The 16,610-nt window shown below is 61.0% G+C and overlaps 1 protein-coding gene across 2 annotated transcripts in view; it reads right to left on the reverse strand.

Annotated features, from left to right (window-relative positions):
• Positions 1–2,445: 2,445 nt before the first annotated feature.
• LOC101399153 (lipase maturation factor 1) overlaps positions 2,446–16,610 on the reverse strand; it is a 53,869-nt gene continuing 39,704 nt past the window's right edge. For both annotated transcript variants that reach the window (XM_004438219.3, XM_087449330.1), the window contains exons 4-8: positions 5,610–5,793; positions 4,952–5,105; positions 4,457–4,640; positions 3,100–3,212; positions 2,446–2,675 (exon numbers count right to left, since the gene is read on the reverse strand). In XM_004438219.3, coding sequence (XP_004438276.2) covers positions 2,501–2,675; positions 3,100–3,212; positions 4,457–4,640; positions 4,952–5,105; positions 5,610–5,793 — 810 coding nt within the window. In that variant the 3' untranslated portion in view covers positions 2,446–2,500. The remainder of the gene's footprint in view (positions 2,676–3,099; positions 3,213–4,456; positions 4,641–4,951; positions 5,106–5,609; positions 5,794–16,610) is intronic.

The following is a 16,610-nucleotide window of genomic DNA, read 5'->3' on the forward strand; positions in this document are numbered from 1 at the left end:
CCAGAGGGCATCGGCTCAAGAGAGTGCGCACGGGAAGATCAGGAGCAATCTTCAATTCCCGGCCCCTCGTCGCTCTCCACCCTTGAGGCCACCCGTCCCCTGCGCCCTAGGCCCACTCAGGGTAGAAGTGGCTGCAGTGGCTCCAGCACACAGACCGAGTCCCACAACACCCAGCTTCCCGCAGCGTCTGCTGCTCCCCCACAGGGCCGAGGGCCTCACCTGGAGCACCCTCCCCAGGCAGATATTTGGTGGGGAAAGGGTGGAAGGAAGAATGGCCCTGATGCGCCCGGGTGCAGCCGTGCGGTGGCCCCTCAGACCCAGACGGCTAATGCTCGCCTCATGTCCCTGAGCCCCCTCCCCTCCCCTCCGCAGAAGTTCTCTTGGGTTGACTAAGACACAGCGGATCTCATGGGAGCGGAGGGTGGTGCCGGGGGAGCGCCCACGAGTAGTGTTTGGGCTCTTCTCTTCCTCAGGTTGACAGGTGACCCAGCAAACCGTATCAAGTGCTGTATTAGGGGGCCAGGCTGAGCCCTCGCCAGCCTGGAGTGTGACCAGGGGCAGCCTGGTGTCCAGCGAAGGCAGGACTCGGTGGCTCTGAGGGACGTGGGCGCCGGGAGTTGCCAGTGCAAAGGCCCCCACGCCCGACGCGGCTGGGGGGTGAGGGATGGAAAGCATTCGAGGGGGTGGGTGGGGTGACTGCAGTGACCCCGACTTCTGCCCAGTGAGGCAGGGGCCTTGGGAGGGCTGTAAGCGGAGGAGGGATGCCGTCTGACTCTGACGGGAGGGTGGGCTCAGGACAGACTGAAGGCGGAGCTGGTACCGTCTGCTGACGCATCAGGAGGTGGGGGACCCCCAGTCCCAGGAAGGGTGAGGGGCTGCGGGAGGAGCAGGTCTGATGGGTTCTTTGTTTGCCAGGGAGCAGAGACCTCACTCCAGCCACAGCGCCCTCACAACCCGGATCTGGGGTCACCTGTGACGTCCCTCGGGGTGAATGCACGTTTCTTCTGTCCCAGGACAGGTGTGGGGCTGCCATTTGCTGGGGTGCTGCTGAGCCGAGGGGCCCCTGTGATTGGCCCTAGGGCCTCCCTGTGTCAGTTCTGCCACTGGCTCCAGCCCTGCCCCCAGGCCTAAGGATCACTCCTGTGTGTGTCTTGGGGGGTTCTGGGACAATTGAAGGGCATGCCTGGACTGAGGTCCAGAAAGGAGCCCACAGTCAGGGGCTCTGAGCCCAGGGCCTCCCCTGCCCAAGCCCTGGGTGGCGGCAAGCCCAGCTGGCAGGCACGGGGACCCCCCAAGGCTCCCCCTACAGCTCCTGGCAGGGAGGCCACCCGTAGTTCTGGGCGGGGGTGGAGTGCCTCCTCGGCCCAGGCTTAGCGTCTCCTCAGGCCCCCTGCCCACACTGGGCCCCACAAGGGCACCCCTGTGTGCCCCCACACCCCCACCGTCAGCAGAGCCCCCCAGGAAGGGCTGCCCAGGCACGGCAGCCGGCGGTCAGCTCCATGCGGCTGCCGCGGGCAGACTTGCTGGCTCCAGGCTCCTTGTCTGAGGCCCCGTCTGTCCCGAGACAGACACAGGGCGCCTGTTTCCCTGTGAGCAGGAACACGGCCTCTCTGTTGGCACCTGGGCGAGCCCCCAGGCAGGCAGGGGCTTCACACAGACCCGCACTTGTACCCACCTCGGCTCGGTCTCCTGGCCTGAACCACCTCGTTCCAGCCGGACCCTCCACAGTGCGGCCTGTGCCCTGGACGATCAGGGCTAGGGGTGGGGCGGAGGAAGGGAGGGCCGCCCAGTGCCCCCGCCTGCTGCCCGCTGGGTGGGGATCCCCCAACTCCCCAGGATCCTGCGGCCTGGCTGACCAGGGTGGGGGCTGTGCTGTGCAGTGCTTGGCTGTTGTCCAGCAGGGCACCACCCCTCGGGGGCATTCTCCTCCCTCACCGCTGATGCGTGCAGTGAAGGCTCTGGGCCGCACCCAGTTCTCATGGCAGCAGGGCCCCGGAAGACCGCCAAGCAAAAAACAATGACTCTACCTTAACTTGTGACAGCCGGGCCTCAGAATCGTGGCCATGGGGATCCCCACCACCCCAGCGCCCAGCCCCCCCTCCCCTCTGCGGGTCAGGGAGCAGGAGTCCCCACGCATGAGACTGGGGGGATGTGGTCACGAAGGAGGGGCAGGGGCGGCCCACCCCAGGAAGGACAAAGGGCTTCTGTCCACGCTCTGCACGTTGGTCACTGAGGGGGAAAGCAGGGCCCAGGCCAGTCCGGAGTGGGGTGTGTAGGTGCACGAACTTGATCACACTGGGGACCCCAGTGGCCCTCCCACCCCGCCTGGGGTCTCTAATCGACTAGGAAACCCCGGCGGCTCCCCGCACGCCCCCCTCCTCACCGGGTTTGCTTTCCTGGTCATGTAGGCACAGGGCGGCGGCACTGGGTACGGAAACCTCACTCAGAGCAGCCGGCGCGGCCTCCTGCTTTATTCCTTGGGCACAGGCCTGGGCCACCTCTATTCTGGTTCTGGGTACGGCCACTCCCGGGACCTAAAGTAGTCCTTCAGGTCGCGGAGGCTGAGAGGGGGGAAGTAGGGGCCGAGCCTCCTCCGGATCCACCACTTGCCGTCGGTGGCGTGCCTGCCCCAGGGCTGGCTGAACTTGTAGCGGTAGTGCTCGCCCCGGACCCACCTGCGAGGGAGGGCGCCGTCAGCCTCCAGCCCCCCCAGGGCAGCCCGTCTCTGCCTGGAGCTGGGGCTTCTCAGAGGGGCCAGGGCCCCCTCAGAGGGAGAGGCTGCCCAGGGCAAGCCAGAAGGGCCCACATGGGGTCCCCATCACACCCAGGCGCCTGACCAGATGATGGCGGGGGCAGGCATGGCTCCAGAAGAGAAGATGCTGCAGGGACCGCGCCGTGACCAAGGAAGGCTCACCGGAAGGTGTCCAGAGCACCCCCCAGGTCCCCATCCCTTCCCTAGAAGACCCCTCCCCTGTGTCCCCTCAGCACGTGCGTGGAGCTGTTGAAAGGGCGTGGGGCTGGCTCCTGCCTCTGCGGGGGAAGCCCTGGGAGGCAGCTAAGGCCAAGGTGGTGAGGTCCTGTCTGTGAGGGGAGTCTTACCTGGGGGGGGCCCTGCCTGCAAAAGGGTTGAGGGCCAGCAGGGCCAGGGCCTGGGCGTCGTTGGCCAGAAGCTTGCCTGCCAGGTGGATGACCCACTCGTTGTGCTCGTAGGTCTGGGGGTGACCAGAGGATGGGCACTCAGGCTGCGGCTCAGGGCACGGAGACAGCCGGGCACTCGGAGAGCCCTCTGGACAAGGCCCGCAAGGGCCCTCAGGGTGCCCTCTGCTCCCTCCCTCCCGACAGCCCTGCCCGGCCACTCCAGCCATCAGTCTGTCAGCCTGGGTGCAGCTGACTGCAGTGTGGTTGAGGCTGGCCTCCCTGGATGGTGGGCTGCCCTGGGCCCACCCCCATTTCCTTGGTTCAGGTTCCTCTCCAGAGGGGCCGCTGCTTCCCCTTCTTGCTTGTTGGCCAGACACCTGTGGACTGGGTGGCGGGCCCCCGGCCCTGCTCACTGGCTTGCCTGGGCACCCCCAGCTGTGCTGTCCTGTCCTCGGGTGACTCGGATAGAGCAGGCGCTGGGCCTGGCTGTCCCAGCTCTCCCCTCAGCTTTGTCACCTGCCTGCCCTGGGCTCTTGGGTGAGTGACAAGGCCTTCCTGAGACTGTCCATATGGGCAAGATGGGACAGTGACAGTCCTGCACGGCCAGTGGGAGGAAGAGGAGCCCCCAGGCTCACTCTGGCTCAAGGAAACGCTCTGTGATGCTGGCTGCCCAGGTGACAGCCACACCTGTCTTGTCATCTCTGGTGCCAGTGCCTTGAGAAGCTGGCTGTGGCACCCCAGCCCTTGGCACCCAGAGATGCTTGCGTGAGGGTATCTGCGAGAGGCCCCTGGGATGCAGCCAGGGTCTGAGCAACATGGGCACACCTGCCTGTGGTAACCACTGCTGTCCAGAGGGCGGAGCCCGTGTGCGTGGTGGACGCACAGGGAAAGACCCTAAGGGAGTCTGGCCTCGGGCGGGAACCTGGAAGGTCGCCACACGCCACTGCCCAGCCTTGGATCCAGGCCCTGGGTCTCGGCTGGCATGTGGGGAACCCAGGAAGATTCTCCGCAGTCGACGCTCAACACCGGTGCCTCAGCCTGATCTCCCGCGTCAGCGAGGCCGCGGGGGCCCTGTGAGGCAGGTCGGCGGGCTGTATAGGTGCCCGCAGCCTGCGTGTGCTGTGGGCTCCGATGTCACCTCCGTGGGGTCTCACCTCACCCCCACCTGTCTCCCCACCAGCCCCCCGGTGGGCGTTTCCAGGGCCCGGGTGTTCCCACGAGGCCACTGCAGCCTCAAGGACACCGGAGTGACCGAAGCCTGCCGTCCACTGCCCACTGAGAACACCTGGGACGCGGCCGAGGGGAAGGGAGGGCCTACCTGGAAGGCGGCGAACCACATGAGCCAGTCAAGGCGGTGGTGGTAGGGGGAGATGAGGCACGGCCGCCTCCTCAGGGCGCCCGGCTTGCACTTGAACTCGTACTCCTCCCACACAGCGTCCGTTGCGCTAGCGTTGGGGCTGGCCGTGCCCTGCAGGATGACCTCCGTGCGCTCCTTGGTGATGCTGCCAGAGAGACTGAGTCAGGGCAGACACTGCTCCTGTCCACCCCAGTCCCCTCCGGCCCCAGCAGACCAGGGCGAGGTTGGGGGCTGCAGCTGCAGGTGGAGGAGGAGCGGGGGGGGCCGGCCTCCCCTCATACTGCACGCCTCCCGGACAGGGTCATGGTGGCCCCAGGGGACAGAGAGCAGACCTTGTGACCCCACCCTGAATGGAAATCGCCCGCCTGGCTGGTCAAGCCCAGTCTCTCTCAGAGGTCTTGGGACCCGCATGGCCGCAGGGTGGACGGGGTGAGGTGAGAACCCTCGGCGCGTTACCTTCCAAAGGCCCCGTATGTGTTGACGATTCTGAGGGGGTTGAAGGAGCTGTTCATGACCTGCGTGGGGCTCAGCAAGTTGAGGACCACAGGGACGCTGAGCCAGGCGACCAGGATGCCCAGCGCGAGGTTGACCACCTGCCGCACCATGCAGCCTAGCCGGAGGGGGAGAGGCAGGGGGTGAGCCCCCAGGCCTGGCCCTCGACCACAGGCAGGCGCCTGGGCCGGCCCCCCAGATTCAAGGAAGCCAAGGGGGGGCTGCTGGATCCCTGTCCGGAGTCTGGGAAGGGGCGCCTGCCCGCAACCCCCTCTCCCCAAGCCAAGGCTGCTGTGGAAACTGAGGCACGACAACTGCCCTCTTAAGGTGGGCCTGGCTATCTCTTGCTAAGGATGTGCCAGCACCTCCATGGGCCAGCTGTCCAGGTCCTGGGGATGGAGCAGCGTCCTGAGGTCACCATGCCTCAGTTCCCAGGGACCAGGACGTGAGGTCCGCATGGAGCAGATGGGACTGAGTCACGCTCAGTGCGAGATGCTGTCCTGTCTCTGAGCGCTGCCGGGCTGGCAGGAGGAGAGCTGGGTGCTGTCAACACCAGTGTCGACAGGACAGGGAGACTGGCTGGGTTGCCCGAGCCACGTCCCGCCTTCAGGTATCCACCCACCGTATCTCAGCGTGGGCCGGGCCCCTTGGGCTTCCTCCTTCTGCATCTTCAGGACTCGGTCCTTGAGGCCACGAGGCCCAGAGCGAAACAGGAACCCCAAGGTGGCGTCATCGAAGCAGGCGATGCTGGGCACGATGGTCAGCCAGTTCAGGAAGCTCAGGTTCCCGCTGATGATGAGGACCACCTGGAGGGGACAGGCAGCAAGAGAACCAAGGACCGCTGCTTGTGGCAGACCCTGCCCAGGACACCGTGGCTCGGGGCACTTGTGCGGTGGCAGCCTGACCCCCTCCAGCTGCCCGCATTTCACTTGCTCCAGGAGGACTGAGCAACTTGGCAGCGACGCCCAGATTCCACACCCAGAGGCACCGGGCCAAGGTGTCCTGTCCCTTCCCAGGAGCACACGCGGGATGCTCATGCTGATGCATGTGGTCCAGGCCCCATGCCCCTCCCAGGCTGCAGGCCCAGCCTCTCTCAGACCAGCCCCAAGGACATCCTCACCCTAAATGATCTCGGAGGCAGATTCTTCCCAGAGCCTCTGGTGAGGACCTAGCCTGCCCACACGTCATTTCCAGCCTGAGTCCCCACTTGGAGGCCGCAGCCAAGGCTGCCCAGATTTCTGACCCACAGAACCGTGAGATGAGAAATGTGTTGTCTGATGCCATTTTGTGTTTGTGGCAATTGCCGTGGTGACTGTTAATCAGTGTAGGCCCAGGGCAGCCTCATGGACAGACCCTGCGGCGGGTGCCTGCACGGGGAGGGGCTCTGCCACTAGAAGATGGGGCGCCTGGGGACCTCTGGCCCCTGGATGTTGAGGACCGTGCCCGAGTCACGTGGGGGGTGGACAGGCTCCCACCGCTCTCCTGGATTAGGGTTGGGGGAAGCTGTCTGTCATGCATCTGTCTGTCTGCCTGCCGCCCTGTCCTCCACACCCAAGTGACCACACCCAAGGCCGCCCCTTGGGCCTGGGCATCTGTGGGGACGGGTGTGGTGGTCCTTGGTGGTCTGTGCAGCCCACCTTCCCTTGGACGTTGAGTATATGGAGCCCATCTTCCTGAACTTTGATAGCGGCCACAAGGATGGGGCTAGCCCAGGGCTGTCTGCGGGGCGCCTGCCCACGAGGCCAGTCACTGCCCCTCCTCAGAGGCCTTGAATGGCCCCAGCTGGTTCCAGTGCAGGGGCTGGGGTGAGCCTGGACGATGCAGGGTCCAGGAAACCCAAACATGCCTCTTGACAAACCGGCATGCGGGAAAAATCCCAAAACCATGATGAGAGAGGCTGGGGCCTGCCCCACGTCCCAGACCTGCTGGGCTCACTGCTAGGGACTTGGTGCTAAGTAGGTGACCCATAGGGTGTTTCCCACAAGGGTCACCGCACAAGGGACTCGGGCTGCTGGCCAGCAGCCGAGGAGCAGGGGTCCTGGAAAGAGCAGCTGCGCCTTTCAGACGAGGGGGAGGTAAGACTCTCGAGAGCGCGGGGCGGCGGGAAGGGTCAGGAGGTCTGGGGTGACCTGGGGCGCGGTCACGCGGGGCCACGGCAGGCACAGTTCAGGTGTTTATGGGGACAAGAGCTGCCTCAGGAAAGAGGAAACAGGACAGCAGGAGCCGAGGGTCAGCCGGAGGGAGACGGGGGACAGTGATTCCAGCCGGTAGCTGGGCACCTGAGAATAGCGGCCAGATGGACACTTCAGGAGAGACTTTGAGAATGAGAGGAAACGACACGTAAACAGTCCACCAGGAAAACGGGAAAATCGCCACAGAGACGGGGGAATAAAGAGAACTTCATGAAGTTCAACGTGTAAGTATATCTGCACACCTCCCCAGACGGACACATTTCTAGAAGAAATAAGACCTTAGCGAGCAATCGTCACCGGACATGCAGAGCTGGCCACGGTGCGGGACCCGACAGGAGGTCTGCCCCGAGAGCAGACGACCAGTTGTGCTGTCGTGCAGATGAACATGAGGAGGATGCTGCGGCCTCACAGCCCAAGGGCTGGTGGGCAGACGGTCAGAGCACATGGGGAGTCTCGATGACAGACACATGGACGGGGGGCCCCACCTCTTGGCTCCTGGGCCAGCGGCACTCCCCGGCATGTCCTCTCGGACAGTGGGCAGGGATGCGGCATCTCTGTGTGGCCCAGCCCCAGGTCTCGGTGAGCGGACCCGCCTCAGCTGAGCAAAACACAGGTGACACCTCAGCCCTAAATTCCTGAATTTTAACTAAAGCCGGGCCTTGATCCCGGTGATGGGGAGGAATGCGAGGTCACAGACGCCGGCCCGATGAGGGCCGGGCTGCCAAGGGGCGTGTCAGTTCTGTGGAGTACGACAGAGTTTTACGACGTGTGACATGAGATGTCGCGGATTCATGGCTCTCCCTGGATTAATTTGGAAAACTAGTTTTCCTGATTCTGAGCCCAAAAATAACTATTTCTTATTCTTCACTGTCTACGATGTTAACAAACCGCTGTGCCAGCAACGGCCCAGCCCACACCCGCCCGGCAGTCTCTCTCCCGCCAGCTCCTCTCGGCTGTCAGTCCCCAGGCCTCTGGTTCCGAGCCGCTGGAGCTTCTTGGGGGCGTGGGCTTCCCCCTGAAGTCCACTGGGCCTGGGGCCCTGGGAACGGGCACCTGGTCTGCCGCTGGGACTGCGGTACCGGCAGCTGGGGTGGTGCAGAGGGGAGGGCACGGGGCTGGGGGCTGAGCCCTTTGGGGGGTTGTGGTGGGACGCCCGGGCCCTGCGCTCCCCTTGTGGTGGGCCTGGGCCGAGCTCGACCAGGATGGACTGGAGCGGGTCCTCTTGCCGTCCCTTCTCCTTGTGGGCTCTGACCTCTGATTTCTCCGCCTGCCCCTCAGGCACTCCCAGCTGCAGCAGCAAGTGACCGAGGGGAAGCGTCGCGGGCGCTCGGCTCCCTCTCTGTGCCCCCCTCTGGGATCTCGGCCACCTGGTGGCTCTGACACCCCTTGATAAGTGCTTGTCACGTCTCGCCAGCTTCCTTGGGGGTGGCTGCTCTGCTGCGTCTGGAGCCCCTTTCTCTTTGAGGCTCAGCTGTACGGCAGCTGAGGCCGCAAGGAGGTGGCGACCAAGAACAAGGACAGACCGCTCTGGAGGGCTGGCCATCTTGGTGCAGCTGTCTGGGGCCCTGGGGGTGACAAGAGCATGCTCCAGTGCCTGTGGCCGCCCCAGGTCACCGCTGAGGAGACCCTGGCGCCCTGCAGCCCTCCCACTGGAAAATACCTGCACATCCGACCCCGGGTTCCCGTGAAGATACAGCCAGGGCAGGATGGAGGGGGTGACCAGCTCCCGCCCTCGTCCCCACAGCCCTCAGGGAGGCATGTTCCAGAGGCTGCCCTCTGGCCTAGCCAGGAGGCTCTCCTCCTGTGCCGGCTCGCGGGCTGCTGGGCCAGTCGTACCTGCCCCTCAGAGCCAGGACACTCAGACCCACAGATGGCTGATGGGCGCTGGCCAGCTGCCCTCTGCTCACCACTGTCCACCTGAATGGCCCTCTCGGCCTGTGAGGCTGTGTCCCCTGCAGAGACCGGGCTCTGGGAGAAGCCATCTGCACGCCCCCACCCCTGAGGGATCTGTCTGGGCCATACACTCGCTCCACCAATGCTCATACCATGGACAACGCTCATATCATGGACATCCCCACCACAAAACGGAGTGGGCAGCCTGGTGGTCCTGTGGGGCCAATCTCCCCAGGGGAAGCCAGGCCACCAGGCTGCCCGCTCCGTGCAGGCACAGGCCTACCTTCTGGCCACTGACAGCCTCCTCTGCCCCCAGAAGGCCCAGCGCAGGGAGAGCAGCCCAGAGAGACCCTGGCCAGAACGTGGCTGACCTGAGAGGACCCGATCAGGAAATGACCCTTGTGTGTAACACGCACAGTGTTAAAAGAGTTATAACAGGTGGAAAGCAGGATAGATGTTGCTGAAATTTGAATTAGTGATTTAGAAGATCGCTTGAGAGTCCTTCCAGATGTAGTGCAGAAATGAGAGAACTCCTGAGGGAAATGACACAGATCCAGCAGAGTTGACAGCCTCACGATCAATGTTCCAGGAAGAGCCTCCGAGGACAAGGGCCCAGGATGACCGCCAGAGCGAGACACAGGCCCATACCTATTCTGGTGGTTTCTCGTTTCCAAGGATGAATTAGAAGTAAAAACAGTGTAAACATTTAGAATGAAAACTGAAAAAAATAAGAAAAAAACAAAGAAAAGAGAAATGAGGGAAAGGAGGTCCCAGAGGTGCCGGCCAAGCCTCTGTCTGGAAATGGGCGCACGAGGCCGCGGGGCAGAGTTCGTGAGCTCCGAGGGAAGGGCCCTCAGCTGCTCTTCTAAGTCCTCGTGGATGGGGTTCCGGGTGCGGACACAGAGGGCTCCAGCTGGATGGTTGCCCATGTACCCCTCCCCAACAGCTAGGCGGGGCCGTCAGGATGAGAGGACAGATCTGTGGTCACACAGTCTCTCAGCAGCAGTGGGAACGTTGGGAAAAGGACGATCAGGACACAGCCACTGGGTCTGGCTGCCAATGAAGAACTGACCTGACACGTGGCCCAGCGGCCGCTCCCCACAGCCCCTTTTAAACGCCCACCACCGGGGATAAGGACGAGAGGAGAGCCCCAGAGACAGCCCCACCCCAAGCGCCCTCACCGCCTCCTCCCGCTGCTGCTTCCCTGACGCACCTGCCGTCACACCCCAGGTGTGCGCTCCCTCTGGGGCGCTGAGCACAGCCTGTCAGAGAAGAACGCGGGGTCCAGCACTGTGCGCAGAGGGAGCGACAGCCAGCATGTCACCACCTCCGGGCCTCCACCCGGGGAGCAGGGCTGGCCCCTGGGGGCCCATGGCCACGGCCACCCTGCCTCATCGCTCGGTGGCCCAAGAACACTCTGACTTCGCCGTCCAGGCATGACTGGGATTTCAAGGTTAAAACTCCACAGTGACTTCTGCCTAAGGCCTCTCAGGAGTGAGGAAGTGGGGCTGGAACCTCCTCTGCTGAGCCGACGACTGCATGGTGAGCACAGCAGAGGAAGCGCCCGCACGTGGCTGTGAGTCCGGCAGGACTGACTCCAAAAGAAGGGAACACCAGGCCTGTGCAGCCTCAGCTCTCTGTCTGCAGGTGCTGAGCAGACCCGGCACAGGGAGGGAGCCCTCGGAGGGCAGAGCTTGAAGTTGGGGCGGCTGGGGAGGCTGGCACTCACCACACAGGCGCCGAGAGGGCAGTGCACTGACAGAGCTGCAGGAACCCACAGGGGCCCACAAAGCCCCACCCACTGAGCCACCGGCACGGACGCCTCCACAAGGCCAGGGAGAGAGCAGGACTCGAGGCTGAGCAGTCACGGAGGTAACGTGGGCTGGGGGACTCTTGGGGGCTGTCAAGCCTGTGTGGAGAGACCCAGTGGGAGCCAGGCTGGCAGCAGAGGCCCTGGCAAGGCCCAGTCCTGTGCGAGCCTGTGCAAGGCTGTCCTAGACCTGCCAGAGGGTCTGAAATCAACTGTCAAGATGATGAGGCCGATGTGCAAGTACATTAACGCTTGTTAGGAGAGAGTCCAACGTCACACACCACAGCGGCCTGCATCTGATCCAGAGGGAACAGACACGCGGGTGAGCCAGGAGGAAACAGGCCAATAGGAGCAGAGTCAGAAACAGGAGATGATCTGAAGCTGGTAGATAAGAATGTAAGAACAGCTCTTGTCAACAAATTAAAGGATTTAAAAGAAAACATGGTCATAACTAAGAGAAATATGAAGAAGAGCCAAATGGTAATTTGAGAGCTTAAAGGTAACTTATGGAATGGAAAATTTACTGGATGGGCTTTGGACAAAATTGACAAGTAGGAGGAAAAAGTCAGGGAAGGGTGAACAGAACAATGGAAACTTTTTGTGTGTGTGGGAAGGGGTGAGGAGTGTCCATGCTCTCTGAGCACTACTCCCCAAATCTCTACGTGTTCACCCTCCGGAAGCTCTCTGAACTCTGCCCTTTGGGGCTTTCTGGAGGCTTCACTACATAGGCACGATTGATTAAATCATTGCCCATTGGCTCTTTTATTTATTTACTGAGGTCACATTGGTGTATAACATAATATAAATCTCAGGTGTACCTCATTATATTTCGATTTCTGTGTACATCATGTTTACCACCGAAAGACTAACTACCATCCGTCACCGTACACATGTGCCCCATCACCCCTTTTGTCACCTCCCCTCCCCCTTCCTCTCTGGTAAAAACCATTCTAATCTCTGTGTCTATATGTTTGTTTGCTGCTGCTGCTGTTGTTTTTATCTTCCACTTATAAGCGAGATCATACAGTAATTGACTTTCTCTGTCTGACTTATTTCTTTTAGCATAATACCCTCAAGGTCCATCCATGTTGTGCAAATGAAAATGAAACTATGATATACCAAAACTTATGGGATGCAGCAAAAGTGGTACTAAGAAGGAAGTTTATAGCAATACAGGCCTACCTCAAGAAACAAGAAAAATCTCAAACAATCTAACAGTACACATAAAGGAACTAGAAAAAAGAAAAAAAAAAGCCCCAAATCAGTAGAAGGAAGGAAGTAATGAAAATCAGAGTGGAAATGAATGAAACAGAGACTAAAAAAACAATAGGAACAATCAATGAAACTAAGAGCTGGTTCTTTGAAAAGATAAACAAAATTGACAAACCTTTAGCTAGACTCACCAAGAAAAAAAGAGAGAAGGCTCAAATAAAATCAGAAATGAAGGAGGAGAAATTACAACAGACACCTCAGAAATACAAAGGATTATAAAATTATACTATGAAAAGCTATATGCTAACCCATTGGATAATCTAGAAGAAACGGATAAATTCTTAGACTTATACAACCTTCCAAAACTGAATCAAGCAGAAACAGAGAATCTGAACAGACCAATCACAAGTAAAGAGATCGAAACACTAATCAAAAACCTCCCAAAAAACAAAAGTCCAGGACCAGACGGCTTCCCTGGTGTGTTCTACCAAACATTCAAAGAAGACTTAATACCTATCCTTCTCAAACTCTTCCAAAAAATTGAAGAGGAGGGGAAGCTTCCTAACTCATTTTTGAGGCCCACATTACCCTGATACCAAAACCAGACAAGGACAGCGCGCGCGCACACGCACGCACGCGCACACACACACACACACACACACACACACACACACACCCCTTTCTAACTGAAGCACAGATAGAAGCAAAGCTCAACACGCCCTCGGCGACCTGTGGGACACACATTGGTCTGTATGTGAGACTTAGCTTCCAGAAAGGGGAGGGTGGCAGAAACAACAAAAAGAAACGATGTCCAAATCCTGCTAACGGGATGGAAACTTCACATGCACAGATCAGAGACGCCGGAGAAATCCCAGCAGGATTAACGCACAGAAAACCCCACCACAGCAGCCAAACCCAACTGCTGAAAACCAGTGTGCGAGGAAACCCTGAAAGCAGCCGGAGGGAGAGTCACGTGACAGGCGGGGACGAGGACGACCCAAATCCACAGCAGAGACACCGTAAGGCAGAGATGACGGACGGCATTTGCGCAAAAGAAAAATCCCAGCAGCTAGGAAACCAGAGCTGCGGAAGAATCCTCAGAGGACGACGGTCGAAGGAAGGACGGTCAGCAGCCACCTCCTCTGAGCAACGTGAAGAAGCAAGAGGAGCCCGTCCTGGCAGAAGGACAGGACTCCCGTGGAGACCCGGGTCTGCGCCAAGGGTGTCGGAGACGGTAAACGTGGAGGTTAATGGTGAACACTCGTAAAGTCTTCTAAATTTCTTCAAAAGATAATGGACTGTTTAAATAAAATAACCACGTGTCACGGTTGCAGTTGTTGACAAGGGTTGCAGAGAGGACAAGAGTGAAAACGTCCCCAGGGAACGTGGAGGCTGTGACCACAGCTGGGCACACACTCGTGTGGTCATCAGGGGGCACAGGATGGGTCCTTTTCTTCCCCTTCTTCTTTTCCAAATCATAGTTATTTTCCATTTAAAACAAGAAAAAGTGCCATGGGGGGCACTCTTGGCGCCGGTGAAGGCTCCACTGGCCACTCCGGACACGTGAGGGCCACCCCCCAGTGGTACTGACGCTCGGCCCTTAGCCAGCACCAGAGCCCCTGAGCTGATGACGCTGCAGAGACTCTGGAGGGACAGATGGCTCAGGCCACCCCGTGGTCCACAATCCCACCCAACCAGGGCCCTCGGTGCACTGGAGACTCCAGGGGCTGGTGGAAAGGGTCTGGGGGGCCGAGGAAGACCCCAGGGGAGGGACCTGCTCAGCACAGCAGGGCTGGGACCTGTGCAGAGCTCGCTGTTGCTGCGAAGTCAACTCAGTGGCTCCACGCTTTCCTGAGAGGGGACTTCTCCAGCCTGTGAAAAAGAGAATTGGAAAAACAGCCAGCCCCCTGAACCAGAGAGAGGCCCGACACCGCGGGAGATGCAGGCCTGGGGCCTACGAGCAGGACACACGGCACAGCCCGGGGCTGAGGCGCCCGGGAGTCAAGCCGCTTCCTGTGCCCGGTGACCTGGGTCCTGCTTCCTGAGGAGGTCGTGTCAGTCCGGCCTGAGCCCTCTGCCTGGGGACCTTCAGCTCCGCTGCAGACTTGGGTGCAGGAGCTGCGTGGGGCCGGCCCAGCGAGGGTCGTTTCTCTGACCAGCTGCAGGAGCACCAGCCCCCGCCAAGCCTCCTCTGCTGCAGGTCCATGTCCGGCCAACCTGCCCTTGGTGCTGTCCCCCTGGCCGCTGGCTTGGAGTGACCACTCTGGAGCCGAGGGTGGGGTGCCGTGAGACTGTGTCCTGCAGGCCCTGGTGGCTGGAAACCGTGGAGGTGAGGGGAGGTCCTCCCAGACACGGTGGCCTGGCAGTCCTGACCCCCCAACACGGCAGGAAGAGGCTGCATGGCTCTGAATTAAATGGTGGGGGGGGCCTGTGGAGCGGGAGGGCTGAGGCCCCTGATGCTTGGTCCACACGCCCACCATCCAGAATGTTCTGGCACGACAGGATTCTCAAGGCCTGACAGTGTTATCCGGGTGAGAACTCGGGAGCGCTCGCCGAAAAGCCGCCCACTGGCCATGAGGCCCTACACGCCTTCTGAGCAACGCCCGACCCTCCTGCGGGTCCCACCTCAGTGGGTCCAGGTGGGGCCCTGGCACGCACGCATTTCCACAGACCCCTGGGTCACTCCAACGTCAGCCCAGCGGGGCCTGACCCAGAACTAGGGTTCAACAGCGCAGTTTGGGGACAAAACACTGGTTCTACTAAAGCATCCGGAGCTCTGAGGACTTGGAAGTGTGGCCACGGGGATGTCAGGGGCTGTGCTGGGAGCCCTTGTCAGGCCGTTCCCTCCAGCTCCCCATCCAGCTGGATGGCTATATCCTAATAAGGAAGATGGAATGTGGCGGTGAGCGCGTGGCCCCCGTGCGCTGAGGAGATCCTATCTTCTTTGTTCTTTCTCAGCATCGCTGCAGTGTCTCCTCAGAGGGAAATGACTCCATCACCCCGTCCATCCATGTTTACACCGGCCAGTGAGCTTCAACGTGCCCACAGTGCACGGTGCGGGCGGAGGGGGCCCTGAGACTGGGCAGGTGGATGAGCTGTGTGGGAGGAATCTCGGGCCTGGGAGACGCTGCTGCAGATGTTCCGGGATGAGGCAACAGCGACCTCACCCACAAAGGAAGGGGATGGGTTTCTGGAACCCCCTGCCGGGCTCGCAGCTCGCAAGCCTAGCAGAAGACGCACACGTGCTCGTAGGCACCTTCTGGGGCCAGGAGCCCCAGGCAGTTATCCTGTGACCCCAGCTCCGGGTGGGCCGCTCAGCGGCTGGTGGAGGTAGCTTTCTGCATTTGCAGCCGTGGAGATGGTCCCACTGTGAGCTGTCCCCAGGCCTCTGGCCAAAGTCACGGAGATTAGAAAGAGCAGGATGTGTGGGAGGTGGAGAAGGAGAGTCTGGTCTGGGATCTAAGACAAATCTGCTCCGACCAGGAGCCACACACTGACGAAGGCCCACTCCCACCTAGGATGGGGCGCCCCACCCAGCCCCACGGGGGAAGCAATCACTGCCCCCTCCAGGGTCTCTCCTTGGTGTGAGAGTGGGGGTCCGAGGCTGTGGTGGTATAGCTCTCCCATCGCTTCTCACGTGCGCCTCTCCAAGTAGACAATGGACCCGTGGCCTTGCAGAACCCCCTGGAACAGCTGTGTAAACCGAGCGTGGGAGGTGAGCACGCTCACATCCTCTCCCGAAGGAATGAATGGAAGCAAACAACTAGAGACACCCCTCGGGGTCAAGGGCCCAGAGGCAGGAGCGCAGCCCCATCAGGGCATCACATGAACCCATGGTGCCCCTGGCATGGCGCTGCTCCCCAACTGACCATCACGCTGGCCCAGTGCTGCAGGCCCGCTGAGAGACTGCGCCCTGCAGCCCCCACACTGCCTGCAAGGGGGCCAGACACATCACAGCTGGGCCAGCCGGCCATCCGTCCTCTCCGCACTAGCAGCTGAGGCCCGGCCCCTAATGGGGCATCAGACCAGGCCTCGGAGAAGAGCCACAGCCCTGGAGTTCTCCTGCCTTGTCCTGGGCACAGTGTGGGGCTGGGGAGGACAATGCCAGGGACACAGTTGGACCAGGGCCTTCAGGGAATGGAGGGCGAGTGTGTGGGCCAGCCTTCCAGAATAATGTCCAGAGCCACAGGTTGGTGGCAACGCCCTTCGAGGTCCAGCTCTGGCCCTCTCCTGCGAAGTGCTCCTGCACCACCGCCATCCAGCATCATCCACCACTGTCTGTCCGGTCAGCAGACCCTGAAGCTGGGCTGAGACCCAGCTGTGTGGCCCGAGGCTGCTGGGAGCTGTCTACGCCTGAGCCCCGAGCCCCACCTCTGGGCGGCCCCCCTGCAGTGGAGGCGCGGTTCCCGGGCTAGGATTCTGACCTGCTGCCGGGCTGGGTCCAGGTAGCTGGTCCTTGTCCTGCCTCGCCTTGAGACTTGTGCCAAGCGCACTGTCAACAAGCAAGGGCATTTCG

Source organism: Ceratotherium simum, chromosome 26 (assembly GCF_057802395.1).
Source record: "Ceratotherium simum simum isolate JZ-2026a chromosome 26, ASM5780239v1, whole genome shotgun sequence".
In the NCBI taxonomy this organism is placed as follows: Eukaryota; Metazoa; Chordata; class Mammalia; order Perissodactyla; family Rhinocerotidae; genus Ceratotherium; species Ceratotherium simum.